This window comes from Pavona decussata, unplaced genomic scaffold (genome assembly GCF_977016875.1).
Source record: "Pavona decussata unplaced genomic scaffold, jaPavDecu1.1 SCAFFOLD_164, whole genome shotgun sequence".
Lineage (NCBI taxonomy): Eukaryota > Metazoa > Cnidaria > Anthozoa > Scleractinia > Agariciidae > Pavona > Pavona decussata.
In genome coordinates this window covers 257501-277500 of record NW_028145575.1, presented here as the reverse complement: position 1 = coordinate 277500, position 20000 = coordinate 257501, and the positions used below count along the sequence as shown (strand labels likewise).

General features: G+C 38.6%; 1 protein-coding gene and 1 long non-coding RNA gene across 2 annotated transcripts in view; both read left to right on the top strand.

The window, feature by feature from the left end:
- Positions 1–2871: 2871 nt before the first annotated feature.
- Positions 2872–5778, top strand: LOC146464345 (uncharacterized). Its single transcript, XR_014868509.1, has 4 exons — positions 2872–2897; positions 3395–3533; positions 4486–4557; positions 5662–5778. It is a non-coding gene; the product is annotated as an uncharacterized LOC146464345 (long non-coding RNA).
- Positions 5779–6863: 1085 nt separating this feature from the next.
- The window catches only part of LOC146464344 (uncharacterized), a 24237-nt gene continuing 11100 nt past the window's right edge, over positions 6864–20000 (top strand). Inside the window, exons 1-10 of the mRNA XM_085129842.1 lie at positions 6864–7391; positions 8335–8386; positions 8658–9205; positions 10758–11057; positions 12315–12540; positions 12847–13124; positions 13435–13486; positions 14814–15373; positions 17831–18127; positions 19540–19854. Coding sequence (XP_084985968.1) covers positions 7124–7391; positions 8335–8386; positions 8658–9205; positions 10758–11057; positions 12315–12540; positions 12847–13124; positions 13435–13486; positions 14814–15373; positions 17831–18127; positions 19540–19854 — 2896 coding nt within the window. The 5' untranslated portion in view covers positions 6864–7123. The remainder of the gene's footprint in view (positions 7392–8334; positions 8387–8657; positions 9206–10757; positions 11058–12314; positions 12541–12846; positions 13125–13434; positions 13487–14813; positions 15374–17830; positions 18128–19539; positions 19855–20000) is intronic.

The following is a 20000-nucleotide window of genomic DNA, read 5'->3' as shown; positions in this document are numbered from 1 at the left end:
ATGAGGTGCGAAAGCTCTGAAAATGTTTCACGGCCGAAAACACGGCTTTTGTTTTTACGCGAATTCCCCATCTTCAAATGAATTAATAGGGTATGTAGATTTGCCAGATTTCAACGAAATTTGGCCAAAGTGGTCATCAGATATTAATGTATCAAAGTATGTCAGGCTTTTACGAAATTCAAAATATTTTTCCCGTGACGTGTTAACATCTGACGCGACTACAAAAATTTCCCATTGTCCATCTTTAGGATGGGTTTTCTCACAAACCAATAGGAATAAAGAAAAAGCCTGACACACTTTGTTAGCCTATTATCTCCTGATTGATATTGTGCAGTCTGTTTGGTTGTGCGCCTTTACGTGAGAGTGGGTAATTCAGTTAAGTACACGTCGCTAGTAATGAGTTTGCAGGCCTCTGAGCGCTTATGTATCCAACAAAATAAAAAACATTGATATTTTCGCAATCTTCAATTTATCAGCTTTACAGTGATATATAGTTTTCCGTGGTTTTATCGAAAGCAGCGCGCGTAAGCGAAATTTTCCTGAAGGCACTCGCAAAACATGGAAGTAACCTTAAGTAAGAGAAAGGTGTTAAAAGTCGGTAAAAGCTCCAACCCCTTAAGCCGCATTTATTTACAGTGGAGAGAGTTTCATAAACCGCAAAATAAGAAAAATGAAATACAGTTGATTAAATCAAACATTCGTTGCCACTCCTTAATCGACGCAGCACCACCTCAGTTCATCAGTCAGTTTTGAAACTAACTCCCTTATCTACATGGCAACTGTTACAGAGGACGGGAAAGCACTTAAAACCTCGAGGCAAGAACGGAGTTCCGTCTTCAACCGCAGTGATCCACTACCTATGACTATACAGTGGTTCTGACATTAACAGGTCCACACACACCTTCAGCCAGCTCAACCAGGCATCATTTACCAGACAAATTCAACTCCAAGGCCAATGCCTGGTCACTAACCCAGCCAGCTCCAACAAGATTTCTTCAGTTTTAGTAGCCCAAACGAGCCAAACTCCAAGCATCAAGATTTTGCTCCTTACAAAGGAAAATTCTCATACCTTCAAAAAGAGCCAGTCTTTAAGAACAGGGCGTGTTACTCAATTGCCAAGCAAATTTAAACGAGCGACAGAATAGGATAATATTGTTTTGAATTCAAAGACCATTTTATTTACTATAGTCTTAATAATAGGCAAATGAATATAAACGATAAAAACGAACACCAAAACGAAGTTCGTTTTTATCGTTTATTTTCACTTGCCTATGTATATCTAAACCTTTACTTATAAGTCTTGATAATAAGTGACTATTGGGAATCGGCCATGACTGCGCCATCTCGAATTTTCTCATTGTTTTATTTTGTTCTTTTGAAAGGTCTTTTTTCTCAGTTGATTGCATGATTTGATTTCTTGATTCAAGGAAAAGGAGGGGATACCACAGTGTTGCCGCATTACATTCAGTTGTTGTGTCGCATGACAGCCTATTTGAAGTGCTCCTATTACATTTCAATAAATGAGCATACGTCTAAATCCAGACTTAACTGAACACAGTTTTATTCATTGTCAGGAATCGGCTAATTTCGATTCTTTACGAAAACTTTGAGGTCGTTTTATTCATTATCATAAGACAAAAATACAATTCTCTAACAAAAAAAAAAAAATTGTATTCAATTGCAACAGGCTTGAACACTCCTCTTTATCAGAATTGTCAAATCCTCCTAATTGCAGACTACGTCTATTGATTCTATAATTGCAAAAGAAATACTTACAGTTGTAAAAACGTGAAAAAGGAACCAAATTTATATGAATTCTTATCAAAGCTATTTGAGCAGTACCATATTGAAATTATGACAAATCATATTAAATATGTGGAGTATGACGTGCCTGACAGGCTTTTATCTTAATTCACTTGGTCGTCTTTTTTTTTTCTTACTACACATAAACTTAGTCTTAGTCTAGAATATGTTTTATGATCTTCTTTTTGTTAAATGTTGTAAACTAATGTTAAAAATGTATTTTGCTTTCTTAATATTTTTAATAATGCTGATGAGCATACATGCGGTACCATTACTAATGAATGATTACGTGCTTCTTGTATTGTACTTCAATTCTACGACAAAGTGTATTTGAATTCAAGTGCACTTTGTCGTAGAATTGAAGTACAATACAAGAATGGTACTGCATGTATTTTCTTCCTTCACGTACTTTTTACTTGTCTAACGCATAAGGACGTACTAAACCTTAACCAACTAATGCCTTGAGTAAACAACATAAGATGCCCGGCGGTTGTAGTAAATGGCGGCATATATGAGCAGTTTAAGAATTGGTTCATGCTTAGCGTGCGTATATCGAGTTATGGATGCAAGCGGGAAGTTTGGAGAGCACTAGAGAAGCGTAAGAGTTGCTCGAGGCGTAGCCGTAGCCGTTGCCAATTCTTTTATAACATAGTGAAAATAAAGTAAATGATTCTTGGAAAACAGGTTGTGTTCCCGATTAATTGCAAAATTCTCCATAACTCGATATACGCACGCTAAGCATGAACCAATTCTTAATTATAGCATTCTATTTTCGCCATTTACCTTATTCTTTACACGTGTAGTTTATGGTGAAAATGTCAAAGGTTATGTTTTATTTTTCGTCCATGGGGAATGTTTTTTTCCTACAGTGCATTTGTACACTTAAGAAATACCTTTCTAATCCGCGGAGAGTGTACCTCTTTGCAAGTGACAGGATGACATTAACCTGTATGGCTATCACTTACCAGGGCTTTTACTGCGTAAAAAAAAAGAAAATTTTTAGAAAGAAAGATCTTGTCACAACTGACAACTCTAATTTGGACATCGCCCTCTCTTTAGTTTTCCACAATGAATGGCAGCCGTACCTTCAGAAGGTGTGAAAAGATTATTAATCATTGGATAATCTTCTAACCTGTAATCAACCGTTCTTTACATTTCACTCGGTAAACCTTCAATTCCCGCGGAAAATGTCGGCGAAGCGAAAATTTCGCCTGATACAAGCTTTCCAAGATTGCCAGTTCTCGAACCATCCATCGGTGCATCAAGAAAATAATGGTTCATATTTATAAAAAAGCTGACTGGCATTACAAGTGGAAACACTTGTGGCTGGCTGACAATTTGTCATTTTAATTTATGGAAAATTTTACGAGCGAAAACTAAATTCAAATGTATAATTTTCTGCGGCTCATGACGTCATTCGTATGTCTGTAATTTAATCACTCTAAACCAACACTAAACCAATCAAGAACGGACAGAAACCTCTAGACCAATCAACACGTTAGTTCTGTAATGTATACTATAAGTCAGTCCTTGTTTTATTTAATCATTGTGCCCGATCCATTAAGCCGCAGAGCTTGTAATTTTCTACAAGGAGGAGGGGGACGCCGTGTTTCCAGAAGTTGAAAAACGAAACGCTTGTAGAAACGCGTTCGATTCCTAACATACTTGATTATCACCGGGTTTCAGAACACACAAACAATTCAAAACAATCCCAGAAGAGAAAAGAAAAGGTCAGTTTTACAATTCTGTCCAAGCTGTTTAAGTGAACTTGCGTAATTTTGTTTTTTAGATCCTTTCCTTTCAAATAAACACCAGGCCCCAGTTGTTCAAAGAGCGAATAATTTTATCCACTGGATAGGTCGGTATCCCGCAGATGAAATGTGTGCAAGATTTTCCCGATAGCCCTATAATTTGTGGATAGAGTAGAAGCGAATGTCAAATTTAAGTGTGGGATTGTGTGGAAAACTTGCCAAAAGCGTTAGCTGGAGTGCATTTGCTCCGCTGGATAGTGACTTATACAGTGGATAAAGTTACCCGTTGTTTGAACAACTGGGGCCAGATTGTGAGAGATAGACTACGAAAGTTTGCAGAGGCTTTACACTTTCGCTGACGTGTTAATTGTTCAACAGCCAATCAGATCAGGAGATCCACAGGGCCAATATTTGTATTTTAGGACGTAGATGGTGCTGTGAAAAACTAGCAGGCCTAATTTTATCGAATGACTCACATAAAACTAATTAATGAAAAAGAACTACACAGTTAAGTTCGTAATGATCGTAGGTTGTCTTCTGTCATGATCAATTCAAACAATGCTAATTAGCACGTTTTTCGACACGATCACTACTTTGATGAGTAAAGATGACCGTTCGAACATGGAAATATAACTGAATGACCAGGTGTACCAATGTATTTAACTTCTTCTTTGAAAGAACACGTCTCGTTCAAATTTGAAGATGCTCGTGTATGGGCAATTTGAACCAATTTTGTCTACTATTAACTATTATCATACCTGAAATATTCTAATGTGACGTAGATTAGGTTAGTTTAGAAGTAAACACACGACCCCACAAGCTAACAGCTTTAATTATCATCGTGTTTAAATAAAGATTAAAGATTATGTATGTATGTATGTATGCATTTTCGTGAGGAAATGCAATTGACTCATTTGTTTTCCTCTTCCAGATTTTTCTGTCAAAGTCGAGAAAGAAGGAAGCAAAGAAAAAGATGAGCATTGCATGGATATTTCTGTTGACGGTGGGTAACATACCTGAACCAAACAAAAGTCATAACTTGACCCGTTAAACATGATAAAGGAACTTATATCAAGTGCTGTTTATGCTACGACAGCTCAGTTTGTTTTAGATAAGGGGGCTAGTTTCTAGGCTTAGTTTCTGCTTTAGTTGGGGAATACAAATGGATGTTTGGTATTATCGACAGAGTTGTCAAAGTAATTTTGTTATCTTTAAGCCAGCGACACACTTGGCAATTTTATACGCCGATCGCCGCGATCGGCAAAAATCGCCAGGTGTGCCCAGTGCAGCGATTGCGATATTTTAAATCGCCCATATCTGGATTGTCAGATATCGGCGATTAAATTCGCTGGCATTCGCCAAGTGTGCCCGTTCCCGCGATTTTCTGCGTTTATTGCTGCGAATCTTCAGTAAAGCCAACCCATCAGGTTGGGGGATTTTATCACATGAGTTTTCAAAACTGCCACATCGCCGCGATCGGCGAAAAAAATCCAGATGTCCGCGTCAATCGGTGGCAAAAATCGCTTGCGATTTTCGCTGGCGATCAAATTCGCTGCGATCGACGTATAAAATTGCCAGATGTGTCGATGGCTTAAAGAGATTCGAGTAGGCTGACGATTCGAGTATTAGCTTTTTGTCTCTCATACGTTTTGTATCTTATTGTGAGGGTAGTAAGCGAACATTACGACATCACATAATGCTATTTATGTCGTGTCATGATGCCGTCGCTGCGTGAATCGGTGTTAGCAAGTGCTACCCGTGAGTTACAAGCTAGACTATCATCATGACCCCCCCACCCCCCTCGCTGGTTGAGTCCCTTGCCATCAAAGCGTACATATCTAGAAATACGTTTTTTCCCTCCCTTCACCCATTTCGCCATCCAGCGAGCTCCTTCTTCAAATTTTACTACTAATGTTTTTGTCATACTTGTAAGTGTTGCTGTTGTATTTATGTCTATTATAAATTGAAACGTAACTTGCAAATTTTACTCATGAATAAGTAAAGAATTGATTGTTGAACGATCGAAATAGGTCTTGTTTCAAAATCAACCATGTCAGCTTTTTTCTAAACACTAGTGTTTCTTTTCAACCTTCAATTTTTTTTACAGACCTGTACAAGTCTAATGGTCATGGACTCTGGTAAGTAAATGCTTTTTGTTCTTTGTCTGGAGGCGGTTGGGGTGGGGAAAGGGACGGCTAAAAGACGAAACTACAGCCAATGCAAATGTAAATACTTGCCATATACAGCAGCTAGATCAAAGATGACAAGAAAATTTTCTCTCAAATTTAGGTAAACAACCACAAAGGTGGGCGATTGCCAAAATCTCTGCGTTTTAATCTGCTCAATCTTGTTTATTGAAAACTTTTTCCATAAAAAGATGGTAGCATTCTCTTAGCTAAATTGCAAATGCCTTGAATATGCCTGAACTTGGCGGACATTTTTGCCCATGCAGCTGCATCGGTTGTGTTTATACTGAGTGACCAAGAGTCGGTTCTATTTGATGCTCAACAATGACAACAGCAAGAACAACAACAACAAACAAAATGAAAAACGGAAAAACTCACCGAAAATTGTAACGTGTATGTTGTCCTCCTTGAGACTTTAAAAAGTTGCTATAATCAAAATTACCAGCAAAAAAGTGACTGAAAGTGACTGACAGAAAGTGACTGAAGGAGAAGCACTGGTGTTAGAATATCCACTATCTGGAAGTTCGTCAATGAATTCCTCAGCTGCCAAGGCAGTTATCTTCATCGAACTCGCCCCGATATCTTTCGACGAGGATGGTTTTGAAACAACATCGGGCTAGATGTACCACGAACCTTTACCACTCGCTGCCGGCTGAATATCTTTTTTGTTTTCGTTAAACGATTAGACGTTGTTCGCCTTCTTTAGGCCCGGTTTTTTCTTAATTTTAACGCAAGGCGAATTTTCTTGCTTGAATATCTTCAAATCCAAAATGGAACGCAGTCTCACTGTAAATTCAGTAAAAAACGTCGTGACATGCGATGAACATGATGTAAACGAAATATGCAAAATTGTCGGTAATTCGAGATCGCAGGTAAACTATGCCGCGTATAACGTCAACACAACCCCGTATAAATTGGATTATGACACCCTCACTCGTTCACCGCTATTCGTACAAACCCTTTTTTTAAAAGATAGTCAGCTTGCGTTCTTTTCAAGATTTTGAACCACCGTTTTCATTAAATCCTGCATCGCTTTCTTGTTTCAACAATTACCTAAAAAAGTTTTTTTGAGAAAAATTCGACCTTTCTTCCCTATCAGTAACCTTAAATTATCGGCATCACTTCTCTTGTATTCGCTACGTATTGAGTCAAACGTTGTCTCCTTACTCTTACAGTTTCTATTCAATGTATTGCGATCCAGTTCAGTAATTCCTAATTTTCACTTGAACAAAGAGAAATTCTTTATTATTCACCAAACACATGAAACCTCGTTTACCTAGTTGAATTGAGTTATCTGTTCTGTCTTTAGTTACGATTAATCTTGCAGCGGGTAGTTATTTGAGACTGGCTAATGGAAACTCGAAAGGAGAAGGAAGAGTGGAGATGTTTTACAATGGCACCTGGGGAACTATTTGTGACAACCACTGGGATATTAAAGACGCTCATGTCGTGTGTCGTGAATTGGGCTTCTCTAGGGCCCTCCATGCTTTAAGAGGCTTCCACGGTTTTGGTGAGGGAAGTGGCCCCATATGGCTGGATAAAGTGAGATGCGTGGGCACTGAAAGTTCCTTGAGGAAATGCCGACTTGGTGGATGGAAAAACCACAATTGCAGTCACAAAGAAGATGCATCAGTGATCTGCCGAAATTTAAGTATGGCAATGAAGTTATATGTCATTTAATAAGTTCTTTCCCCCTCTACAGTATGGGGGCTTCTCTTAACCTACATGTATTTTCGAATAACCACAAGCGCGACCTTTAATTTGCGATTTTCTGAAAATCGCGAAAATTAAGTATCGCGAATATTTGCATGCGCGAAAAGTAAGTGACCAAACATATAAGCTTTCAGGCTCTTTCAGTGAAAATACTAACTCTTTAATAACCGTTCTGAGTCCAGTTATTCAATGTCTTTGTCGCCATTATCACGCTCCTCTGCACCAAATTCTACCATCAATTGACCCATATCAATGCATTTATTCATGAATCATTTAGTTCCTGGGTGCCTTAGCATTATTATTAATGACTGTAAATAGCCATTGAAGTTTCTTGTATGAGACAGTTTTCATTTCACTCATTGTCCTACCGGGAAGTAGTACACCTCCTTTGCTTTGCCCAAGTTACCGTTTAATTGTAGTTGTATATCGCTTACCGAAGCTGCGAAAAGAAAGGCTGGAAAATATTCATGCTTGGGCAGGATTTGAACCGATGACCTGCGAGGTGCTCTACTAACTGAAGTATATAACAAGCCAACCGGGAGCTGGTCATTGCACGAATTCCTAACATATCCGCAGAGGTGAAGGAAGGAGACGGAAGTTATTCTTAGTCAAAAAAAAAATATATGAGTTTCATATATTTCACCTTTATTCTTCCAGGTTTTCCTCTAGTAACTGCCTAAGTTGTAAATACATAACAGCGAAGGTCTCTCATTTCTCAACTATTCCACCCGCAGTTCATTCATATGAATCACATATATTCTACTTCCACTGTTTGCTGTGGTATTTAGCATTTATTTTGTTTGCATAAAAACAACGGACGGTAATTTTTAATCTTGTTAGGTACTTTCTTGAAGTGAAATGATTGTATTCTTGTGTTTTAGGGGACAAAGTCCTTGGGCACTGGTTTCTGGACGGCCGAGACCAGAACATAAGGTTTGTCATGCAGTTCGTATTTTTGTAGAGAGTTTCATGGTCAAGCTGTTAGGAGTGGAAGTTACTTGCCATACACTGACAATTTTGCTTCTCCCCTGGATACCATCGACCAGTGTGAAATCTTGTGTAACGCGAAACAATGTCTCGGTTTTAAGAAACTTTATATCAACAGCTGTACCAGAAAAAAAACCCACTATTATTAATTAAATGCCGTGAATCTGTGCATCCTGGTTACATACAAAGGCGATTCAATTTCTCCTTGCTATTTTAGTTTCAGTGGGTTACCACCGTTCATAGAAGGAAGATGTCCTGGCAGCAAAGCTCCCATTTTCACCCAATCAAATCCCTATGCCACAGCACCTAAAATCAGTTTGAATATTTCCAGCTTCACTATTTCCTGCTGGATAAAACAAACGAAATACAGCCAGATGGGGGTGATTTATGGAGACTGGCATTACCGTCACGGGCAGTTTCTGCTTAGCGCTGTAAACCAAAGCATCGTATTTGATCGTCAGTGGATACGCAACAACGGAATAGGCGCCCGGTGGTCGTTGGAAAGTACCAGCGTTTCTTTGAGCGACTGGACACATGTGGTTGTCACGTGGCAAAGCACGCCAAATTTGGCGTCAATCTATGTTAACGGTGCAAAAATAGCCTGGAGGCCTTATTATAGAGGCAGACAGTTCTGCGGACCAACGGGGAAGCCATACATGATTGGTAACGATGGCCGTGCAGGTGACCACCAGTTCCACGGATCAGTGATGGATCTTTACGTATTTGACGAGGCACTGTCGCTGGATGAAATCAATGTGATAAGAGGTGTGTGGTTCATGAGTCTGCGTTTACAACTAAAGATTCCAAAATGGTGGAGCTAATAAAATCATCCATTACTCTTCTATAAAACATGGATTTGAAAGCGCTCATAATTAGATAAAACACATTTTTAACCAACTTTTACATAGGCAACGCGTACAACATCTTTTAACGTTACTGAGTAGTTTATGTATAAGATTGACTTTTGTTATTAAATTTAGAAGAAAAACAATAGAACAATAGACTATTGTTTTCAGTTTAGTTTAGTTTTGTCTACTTACTTATGTAAATTTTCTTCATTTTCTTGATAATGATGACAGGATGTCATCGAAACGTCGAAATCTCTCCGCGTTAGTTTTTCTACTAAATTGAGTAGTTTATATTCAGGAAATACAAATAATGGTTACAAACAACTACTTAAAGGGGAAATCATGAAGTTATCCCTATACGAAGCAATTTCCTTTAATAAAATATTTAAAATCTAAAAAGAAATTAAAACCAATTTTAATTTCAGTTCACGTTCATGTAAGCTTTCAGTCTTAACCCCTTAAAGCCCTGATATTAAAGAACAAATTCTCCTATCTTGTTTTTACGTACTTTTCTTATAAAAGTACTTAGGAGAAGTTATTAAAAAAACAAGAAAATTCACCTAGGGCGATCATATCCTTAATTCTCACGACGTCAATCAAAGGTTGAATAAGCATTGATACTTCAAGGACAAATTTGATGCTGGTCACTGTTAGGGCTTAAAGGGTTAACGGTAGAATTTTGCCCAAATTCCCATTTTTACAAATCCCTGACAGAACCTTGTTTTGTTTTTTGTTTTGTATTTTCGAAGTAAGTGATATGTTCGGCATGTTGAGTCATTAATTTTAAAATTAACAAATTTTGTCAAACTCTCATAGCTATTGGCGAATCGTTGCTTTATAAGGACGTCATTTTGCAATGATTGAGCAAGGCCTGAAACCAATGCGACTTTCATTAGAAGCCTGGAACTGAGCAAATATCAGGGACAGAATTTGGCAACTCAGTATATCTATCACCCCTAACTTGGCGATGTCTCTGTTTAAGACTTCGTATTGGTTGACCGCGTCAGAATACGACATGATTTACTGACGTCATAGTTTAAAATTTATATGGCAGAATACCCCCAAGACAAAAAAAAAAAAAACACCAGAGACTAAAAGAGTTTATATTACAACTAGTAATCAAGGTGAATATCAGGGTGATGTCGGTGAATAACTCGCGGAGAAATAAGCTCTCAAAAACTGTGAAATTTACAAAGAATATATGGCTGGGTGGCAAGAGTTGCCCCCTCCCCCTCCCCCTCCCCCTCTCCCTAGTTATTCATTCTGTATGGTTGAAGTTAAAAGTTAATTTCTTAAACTGTTTTAACAGGCCAAGTTTACCGAGCTCTTGCAATTTATAAAGCGCATTTTCTCAGTTAAAGCTATTGAGTTCTGTTGTTTATGCAATGTAGGATAAGAATACTCTTATTGAATATTTGAGTTAGGACGCCTAAGACAAATGTAATGTGAGGATCCTGTGTCTTGTCCAGGTTTCCCTGTGATCCTAGATTACCTGGTTAATGAAGAAGCCGGAGGAACCGTGGCAGTCAATTGGGAACACCCCTTTGGAGGTGTGTGTCCAGTTGTGAAGTACAAGGTGTACTACAGAGAATTGTTTTCACAGAAGGAAAAAAGCGCTTGGAGCTCAGTTACCGTCGATAGAAATAAAACGAGCTACACCCTTCAACTTCACTGCTGGAAAGAGTATCAAGTGACAGTAATCTCACTTAATACGTTTGGAGAGACCGCTGTTCACGACAGCCAAGTGCGGCAATTCAAAACCCGAGGAGGTAATTAATGGCAATTTCAAAATTATCCTTTACAGTGCAACCTCGATTTAACGAAGTTTCAGGGGACTATGGAAATGGGTTCGTTTTATCGAAAACTTCGTTATACAAATTACAAATTGTGGAAAAACAATCAAAATGTTCGTTATATCAATGTATAGTTAATAATTGCTTTTTAACGATGTTACGTTGCACCACCCAGCACTTCTGGATCTGAACGATTAAACAACATTTATGAAGATACAATACGCTGTACATACCTACAGTACTGGAAAACTGTACAAGTAATACCTTTCCCTATAGCACTAACTGTATATATTAACAATAGCCTCCATTTGGCGCGAAAATATGCTCAGATATTTGTCCGCGGACATTATCTGTTCCGAGAAGCGAACAGTTTTCCGAGAGCGAAGCCCGAGGAAAACTGTGAGCTTCGAGGAGCAGATCATGTCCAGGGACAAATGAGCATATTTTTTAAGTCAAATGGAGGCTATTGTTGTTATTATCCTTCAAATATTTCTCGCAACATGTAGCAACGAGCTTGAGTATTTGAACATTTCGTTTAAGAACAGTTTACCGTCAAAAACGTTTAGAGCGTATGTTGTTTTCTGACACTGCTTTATCGACCAGCAGGTTTATCTCTCCTTTTGTCACAAAAGCAAACCGTTCTCTCATCTTTGTATTGTATGAGCGAAACACGTAGTACCCGTGAAATTTTTGGATTAGTTCGGAATCTATTCCACTGCGCTTACAGGAGACATCGTCTGAGCTAGGCCATTAAATTGTGGGAAAAATTTCCTGCATACAGCTAGGATTTGAACTAGTAATAGGAAGATCACTGGTTTGACCCCTGTTGGGAGAACTTGGATTTTCTTTCTCCGAGGATGCCTGTGTCAGTGACTGACAAAATATATCTATCATTTTTATTCGTGTCTTGTCTTTTAACTAGTTTATTGACTAGGTAATCGCTGCCTTTGATTGTATGGGCTTGTAGTTTTTAATAGTTTCTTGAATTCTTAGTTGCTCTTAACTTAACAATATTGTGAAGCTCAACCGAATATATTCATATAGAGGTTTGCGCTATACAAATTTATTATTAAATATCTATTTTTTATTTTTACTTCAGCCCTAAATTTGACTATCTGCGCACTACAAAATTTCATGTTTTGCACTGTTTGTATGCATGGTGAATTTGACTAAATTAGCCCCAGAGAAACTTCCTCTTTCTTAACCATTTAGTCTGATTTTTGTTCATTACAGAAGACAGCTGCTGTGATCAAGTCAATTGGAAAATCGCTGTACTTCAGCCAGGATGGGCGAATTGCTCACTAGGAAGATACTTGAATGGAATTTGGAGAAAATCAAATGGCCCTCATGACGGTATCACACATGTTTCAAAAGGAAGATGTTGCGTACCTCCGCAAGAGTATGACCAAGACGAGGCACCTATTTGCCAAACAATAGAATGGCGAACTTCACTAAATAGGTCGGTTGATTTTAATATAAGTAAGATTAAGATTTATTTTAATGTTACGATATCAAGGAATCGTTTTAAAGCAGATCCTACTTTAGGGTTCAAGAATGATTTGGGATCTAGCCTATTATCCCTGATCCAACTTTTAAGACATTTCACTAGATCTGTGATTTGGATTGGCGATTATCGCTCCATTTCACAGCTCCAATGTTATGTCGCTTATTGTCGGATCCAGGGGCCTTCCTCGTACTAAATAACTCAAGTAGCTTCCAACTATTTTGCATGACTTTACATTTGTTTTATTATTTCCAAATCTAGCAAGGACACTTGGGTTATCTGTCCTCATGGATATTTTCTTCAAGGCTTTTACCGTTTGGATAACACTTGGCTTCACAACGAGAGAGCAACGTGCTGTAGGCCTAAAAACTTCAAAAACATTCCCTTGGACTGCCATGATCACAATGTCACGGTTTCAAAGGCTAAAAAAGGCTGGAGCAAATGTCCAGACTGGTCCTATCTGGCTGGTGTGTATAGGGGAACCTGTGGCAAGCTGCACTGTATTAAAGCTTTCAGATGCTGCAGGATGCCTCCTCCAGGTATCTGGGCATTACACCGCTGAAGCCACTTTTTATCACAGATTTATAGACATGAACCCGTACCAGCCAGTGACTCAAAAGCTCCTGGCATTGCTATTTGAATCGAACTGCTGACCTTATTACGTACTTCAATCGAGATTATCAGTGTCCCTCCGAAAAGCGAAATAAATTAGTTTTCCAGTGTTACGAAATTTTAAGCTGATATTTTGGGGAACAAAACTTCAGATTTTTAAAGGCCGAACAGATATCTGCCGAAATAAACCATTGGTTGCCCCGACTAAAGTTGTTATTGGTGTTATTGTTTTTTTAGATATGGTTGTCCTTGGCCACTGGCGTCTAGATGGCCATGATCGGGACATAAGGTTGGTCAATTATGCTCAATTTTTGGGGGTGTTAGGGATCATTGATACTTTAATTTGAAGCTATTTATAGATAAAAGAGGTTCCGTTGTAAATGTAATCGAAACATGTTTCGAACAACATATTCCGGCTTTTAAAGGCTCACATGTAAATCATTTTAATCAACTTAAGAAAAACAATTAGCCTGCTTTTCTTCGTCACCATAACTGACGGTTGATAAGTGTCTGATATGCGTGTATAATGACAACTGAAAACGGATTAGAGTGAGACTGTTGACTCCTGAAGGGCTTGGAATCTGTGTAGTATCATACTATATTGCAGTCTCAGTGGTTCTTACGTCCCTTAGCTTGGAAATCATATAGTACATTTTATCACGCACAGTTTCTTTTCGCCAATCTCATTCACTTTTGAGTTTCAGTTTGGTAGCTGCCAGATGATGGTTAAAAACAATATCTCGCACTTTTCAGTGGCCGTCTCACCTTATTTGTAATCACGATGTGAAGTTTAGGGAAAACCCAAGTTGCCTATTGTACCCTCTTTTTGGGAACACACTGTCCCCAGCCACCTCTGCAATTTCTATGCCTAAATCTCATGATCACTGACTCCACGTCAGTCTCATCGCTTCATTGCACCCTGTGGTTACCCACTTCATATCTTTCCAATACACTCATCCTCTATTTCATCACTCTTGTCAGTTCTAGGAACATAATTCTGCACCTTCATTCATGTAATACTCTAATTAGGATGCTATAACGAGCTGTAGTCGTTTTGCAACCCAGCCAATAAGTGCCTTTCGTGATAATAGAATGCAAAGTACGAGGGGCATCGTTGTCATTGTTACTGCCGTAAATACGCTTCGTTGCAGACTTCAACAAGAACATCAAGCACCGTCTCTTGAATTCGCGATAAGTATCCCTGTTCAATAAGTGATTTATGAGAACCAACTATCAAAAAACACATGGGTTGTGAAGTGATCAGTGAGATCTTTGAGGTTAGATACAAATGAATTCAGTGTTATTCAACTGAAAATAAATGAAAGTTACATAAAATACTTAACAAAACCACAACGAAAATTGTAGAATGAAATGCACGGCGAGGGAAACGAAATCACGAGTCAATGAAGAAAGACTGGTCATGTTAATCCAAATTATTGGCGATTTTTATAAAATACTTGCTCTTTGACTATAATAAACCTTGCATTTTGCAAGTTCTGTCACTTTTCTTATTACCCAGTTCTTTGTGGTACCGACAATCTCAATGCCTTCACCTTGTTGAATTGTGTTTTCTTCTACCTTCAGGAACTGACAAATATTGACTTTTTTCTAATCAGTTTCAGTGGATCGCCGGTCTTTATCCAAGGATGGTGCCCAGGAAGCAAAGCTCCCATCTTCAACCGTTTAAATTCATTCGCTACTGGTCCAATAGTGTATCTCAATGGCAGGAGTTTTTCCATTTTGTGTTGGATAAAACCAATGGGGAGCCTTGTGACGGGCGACGAAACGATTTATAACGACTGGAATTATCCATGGCAGTTTCATCTCAGTCTTTCAAACCAGAGGATCCAATTTGGTCGCCATAGCGTTGATGATAACACCGACAATAGACAGTACTTCGTTGAGAGTAGTAAGGTTGAGGTTTCGTCGGGGACTTGGACACACGTGGCAGTCACGTGGGATCACGCAACGGGATCCTCAACAATTTATGTTGATGGTAAAAACGTAGGTTATCGTAAGTATCCCCCTAGGAAGGCATTCTTCTACGAACCCACGGGAATGCCATACAAAATTGGCAATGACGGCCATCAGGACGATCACCAGTTCCACGGATCAGTTATGGATCTTTACGTTTTTGGCACGGCATTATCACTGGATCAAATCAATAAACGAAGAGGTTGGTGTGCGAATCACCTTTTGGACTATTTTTCTTTCATTTCCCCCGCATTGATGGATAACTTTGTCATGTTGGTTCAGGAGCTCAAATTGGGCGCTAAGATCGAAGTACTTGTAGAACCTGTAAACAAGATCTAGAATTGCTGATTTAATTCCTTCAACTCGCTTCTTGGTCAATTTCTCTACAATTTTAGCTTTCAATTCACCATGGGCATTAGGCAAGTCTTTGAAGTTGCTTTATTGAATTCTCAACGTGCTGAGGGCAAACTCATTTCCCTAAAAACTGACTGCACGTCAAGGTGCACCGGCAGAATTGAATCTTTTCGCGCAGTGTCGTTGTGTTTACTCATTATCAAGCTTCAAGAAGGGATGAGACTTATTACGATGGGAAGTGGGGAGGGGGGAGGGGGGAGGGGGGAGGGGATTAATAGTGGGAGAACAAATTTCAAATCACGAGTTTTGAACAATACCTAACTTAGCTTTTCAAAACTCCAAACAACTACCTTAAAAATAGTGTAAATATAATATCATTTAACCCTAACATGATAACAAAATACTTCTACGCATTCAACGGCAAATTTCTTCTACGAAAAAACGACCTGACGGATGTTTTAAAAATTGGTGCGCCAGATTTTTCCTGATTATTGTTGTTTTTCGTCTTTTTTGGAAAGGAAGCCTTGCTGCACTTTTCCATAATTTTGAAGTTCAGATTACTCATGTCAGTTAACATGCGAAATCTGAACTTCAAAAACCCGACTAACGTCTTCCGTTTTCTTAATGAGTTTATTGACCATATGACGGCGGAAACGCCAGGACCGCAAAAGTACAACAGAAACCGAAAAAGCGTATCAAAATCTGTGAATCATAAGCGTAGGAACGTGATTTTATTACCTCGCAGAGCCAAACCTATCTGCTTTTTAAGAGGTCCACTACACTTATACATCATATTACTTCATGGGGATGCTTCACCATATTAGTATATGGGTGCGCAACATGAACACTCACTAAGGTTATGGCAAAATTGTTTGATCACAGTTATACTATGATGCTTCGGATGGCATCTGGTTACAGTTGGGAAGAGCACATTTCAACTGACGAGCCCCACGAAGATCTTCCAAAAAACGTGGGCGAGATAGCGGCTCGACACCTCGCCATTGCAGGGCCTGTCCTACCATGAGTGGGCTCCCATAGTATTGTCTGAACCCAGAGACAGCCACTTAAAGGAATGATCACTAAAGGAGGACACTGGTGCAGCTCTACTACTGAAAAGTTGTCTGGCGATTCCGCCACAGGGTCCGCCAGTTTAGCCGACGAAAAGATTGATTGATACACTGATTAACGGCAGTCCAAAACGTAATTTGACAGTTGGTTGACGGTTCAGTTTCGTATCCCGCATGTTATTCACATTAAAGTATCTGACCTCCAAGCGGCAAACGGAGTGTACGGAAGGGGGGGGATGGTTGAGGCAATCGCAACTTGTCAGTGCAAATCGTCATTTGTCATTTGTTACGTCGGCATGTGCATATGCAGGAGAAAGAGGGTATTTTATTACTCTGCGATGTAACCACTGCACTTAAAATCTAAATATGACATAGAAAGTGGAACTTGTGCTCTTATCCACCTCCAGGGAACAACTGACTATGAGGCTCAAGGTCACTGGTAATTATCGCAAGATTTGCTTTTTGCTTCAACTACTTGACAGTTACTTACGATTAACTGTTGTTGCCCCTCATATGAATTCCCATTTAAACGGCCTCAACATATGCTTCAACAAGCGTTCAACACAGTTGTTGAACCAAATGTCGGGGTCCGGTTTGAACAGGTCTTTCAACATTAATGAAAACGTAAAAAATGTTGAATGCTTGTTAAAGGTTTATTGAATCAAAATAAAAGTGGTTTAAAGGGGAAAAGTGATGGGTTTTTTTAACCTCTTTTGTTGAACATGATAAAATAAGACACCCGCTTAGCTACAAAATAAGTTCTTCAACAACGAGAGGAAAGAAATCAACTCAATTCTAGAAAGGAATAACTGTTAGTCTGTTCTAACGCATTTGGAAAGCAAAAATTCGAAAACTTGAAAAACGTTTCCCTAAAATGTTTCAAGTTTCAATCCAATCCAACCCAATTTGACTTTGGCCAGAGGAACTAATGGCGAATTGCGCTGGGGTGACAATTTCTGTGAAAACTAGACAATGATAATTTTTGTCAGTTAACAGAAGATTATTCCTGGGTTTTGAAATGACTTTCAATTCACGTGATACTTTCCCTTTAAACTTTCATTCAACATGGATTCAACATTTTCTTTGTTCTTCAAAATGTTGAATTGCGCTGAAACCGTTTGATCACTCCGTACATCCAACATTTGCCCAACATCCGTTCAACGTTTGTTGAAGGAATGTTGGGAAAAAGTTGAAACAGTTTAAATGGGCCTTAACCTTTTGCTCACAATCTTGTCTAGGTGTCCCTGTGATCAAAAACAAGGCCAAAGAAGTAGCAGGAGGCACAGTTACAGTGAGATGGGAACCTTCCTTGACAGAGGCTTGTGCAGTTGTAGGTTACATTTTCTACCACAGAGAAGTGTTTCCACAGGCCGTTAAAAGCAAATGGACATCGATACCTATCAACAAAAATGCAACCAGCTACACCATTCAGCTCAGATGTGAAAGAGAGTATGAAATCGTGGTGACTTCAAAATTTTCCCAAGCGGGAAGTAATGTTAATGGCAGCCATATATGGAACTTCAAAACCAAAGGAGGTATTTTAAATGTCAATATGATAACCAAATTCATCTTGAGAAACACTTCCTTTCTTTGCAAAACATGTTATCGTTTCAGCTTTCTAATCTAGGTCATTTACCGTTTGTTAATTAAGCTTGATGTTTGTGAAAGTCGGCACTCTTTACCCTTTATAAGATTACTGGGGAAGGTTGCACGTTTGCAAAAATAACGAAAACACAAAGATAAAAGAATGAAAGGAAAAGAGAAAGAGGGAAGAAAGTAAGGAAGAAAGTAACAAAAGAAAAGAAAAGAAGAAAACGCTTTATAATAATTTAATTTAAAATAAAATAATTTTCCAAAAGTACTGTCTGAGATTGTCCTTGTCATTAGGCAGCTGAAGCAATCATGGCAACGGTGATGACTACACCATTGACCAAGATCTTCACATAGAAATAACAACTCTTTTTACTGATTATTTCAGTCTGCCAAAGTTCTTGTCTCGGTACTGGTTATAACTTTTTTAAACTAGCGTTTAAGCTAATATGTATAAGTAACTATTATATTCTCAATAACAGAGAATTTGGTGCTCCCGGGAGGAGTTACAATGTAAGCATTGTGCATGTACCTAATCTTTAAACCTTTTCCATTAAGGGGACATTTTTGGTGCTTCTTTTCATCATCAAACAGCGGCTTGGTATCAATGAAATTAACACAGAAGAACTTAATTTCACAAGTAGTCATGTAGATAGATTCAGCTTTAGATTGTGGGATTTATGACAAAAGTGCCAAATTTGGCACAGAGAAAGCAAATCACCAATTGAACATTACTGGATATGGATCTGTGTGATTTCTATCCCATAATAAACAACAATTGGGACAAAAATATATCGCTGTTAACTCTCACGTGATAGCGTGCAGTGATGGCGTGCAGTTTACGTGATACCGGCAACCAGTCACAGCACTAAATGGGACTAATCAAAGAGGGAAAGAAACTAAAAGCTATTTTTGTCACTGCATTTAGCTAAATAAGAGGTCATGTGAATAGTCATGTGACTACAAGATGATCTCATTTAGACTTACTAAATGAAACCAGTTTTGAAATGCTTAAGATAAGATAAGATAAGATAAGATAAGATAAGATAAGATAAGATAAGATAAGATAAGATAAGATAAGATAAGATAAGATAAGAACTTTATTTTACATGGCACTCCACTTCCAAACCCAATATTCGTCAGTATGTGTTTGTCTGTGGCTATGCCAAATTTGGTGCTTTTATTGCAGTCCCATAATTCTTCTCTATTTGTTTATTCATCTACAGTACAAAATTGGGTAACACAGCAGGATTGACAAAAAGTTTTCGTCACTTGGTCGTCGAATTGCATCGTTATAAAGTCATTTCTCGGTTATCATTAAACATTGTCGTGTACTTTAAACCCTTTTTCCCTGCAGGCAAACCTTCACCTCCAATCATAAACAACAGCGAAACAGAAACGTTGGGTTGTCATGTGAACGTTACCTGGAGTAAGCCTGATGACAATGGATGCCCACTGACCAAGTACTCGGTTTACTTCATACAAATTCAGCTGCGAGAAACAGAAGAACCATGGTATGAAATTCAAACCACTGATATTTTGAAAACTTATCGTGTTCTCCGGTTAAGTTGTGATACCCAGTACATGATCGAAATGTCCGCCTGGAATGAGTTGGGACAGAGTAACAGATCAAGAAGGTGGATAGTAACAACAAATAGGAGGACACCGTCAGGCAAGTTTCATGGGGGCCCATATATATGTATACCAGAAAGTGTCATACCTGTAAGAGGTCATCCTGGTAGCTCTTACCAGATGGGAATCTTGGAACGGGGGAGAAAGAGTGCTATGTTAAGGGCGCGTTTTTTTAATTCACAATTC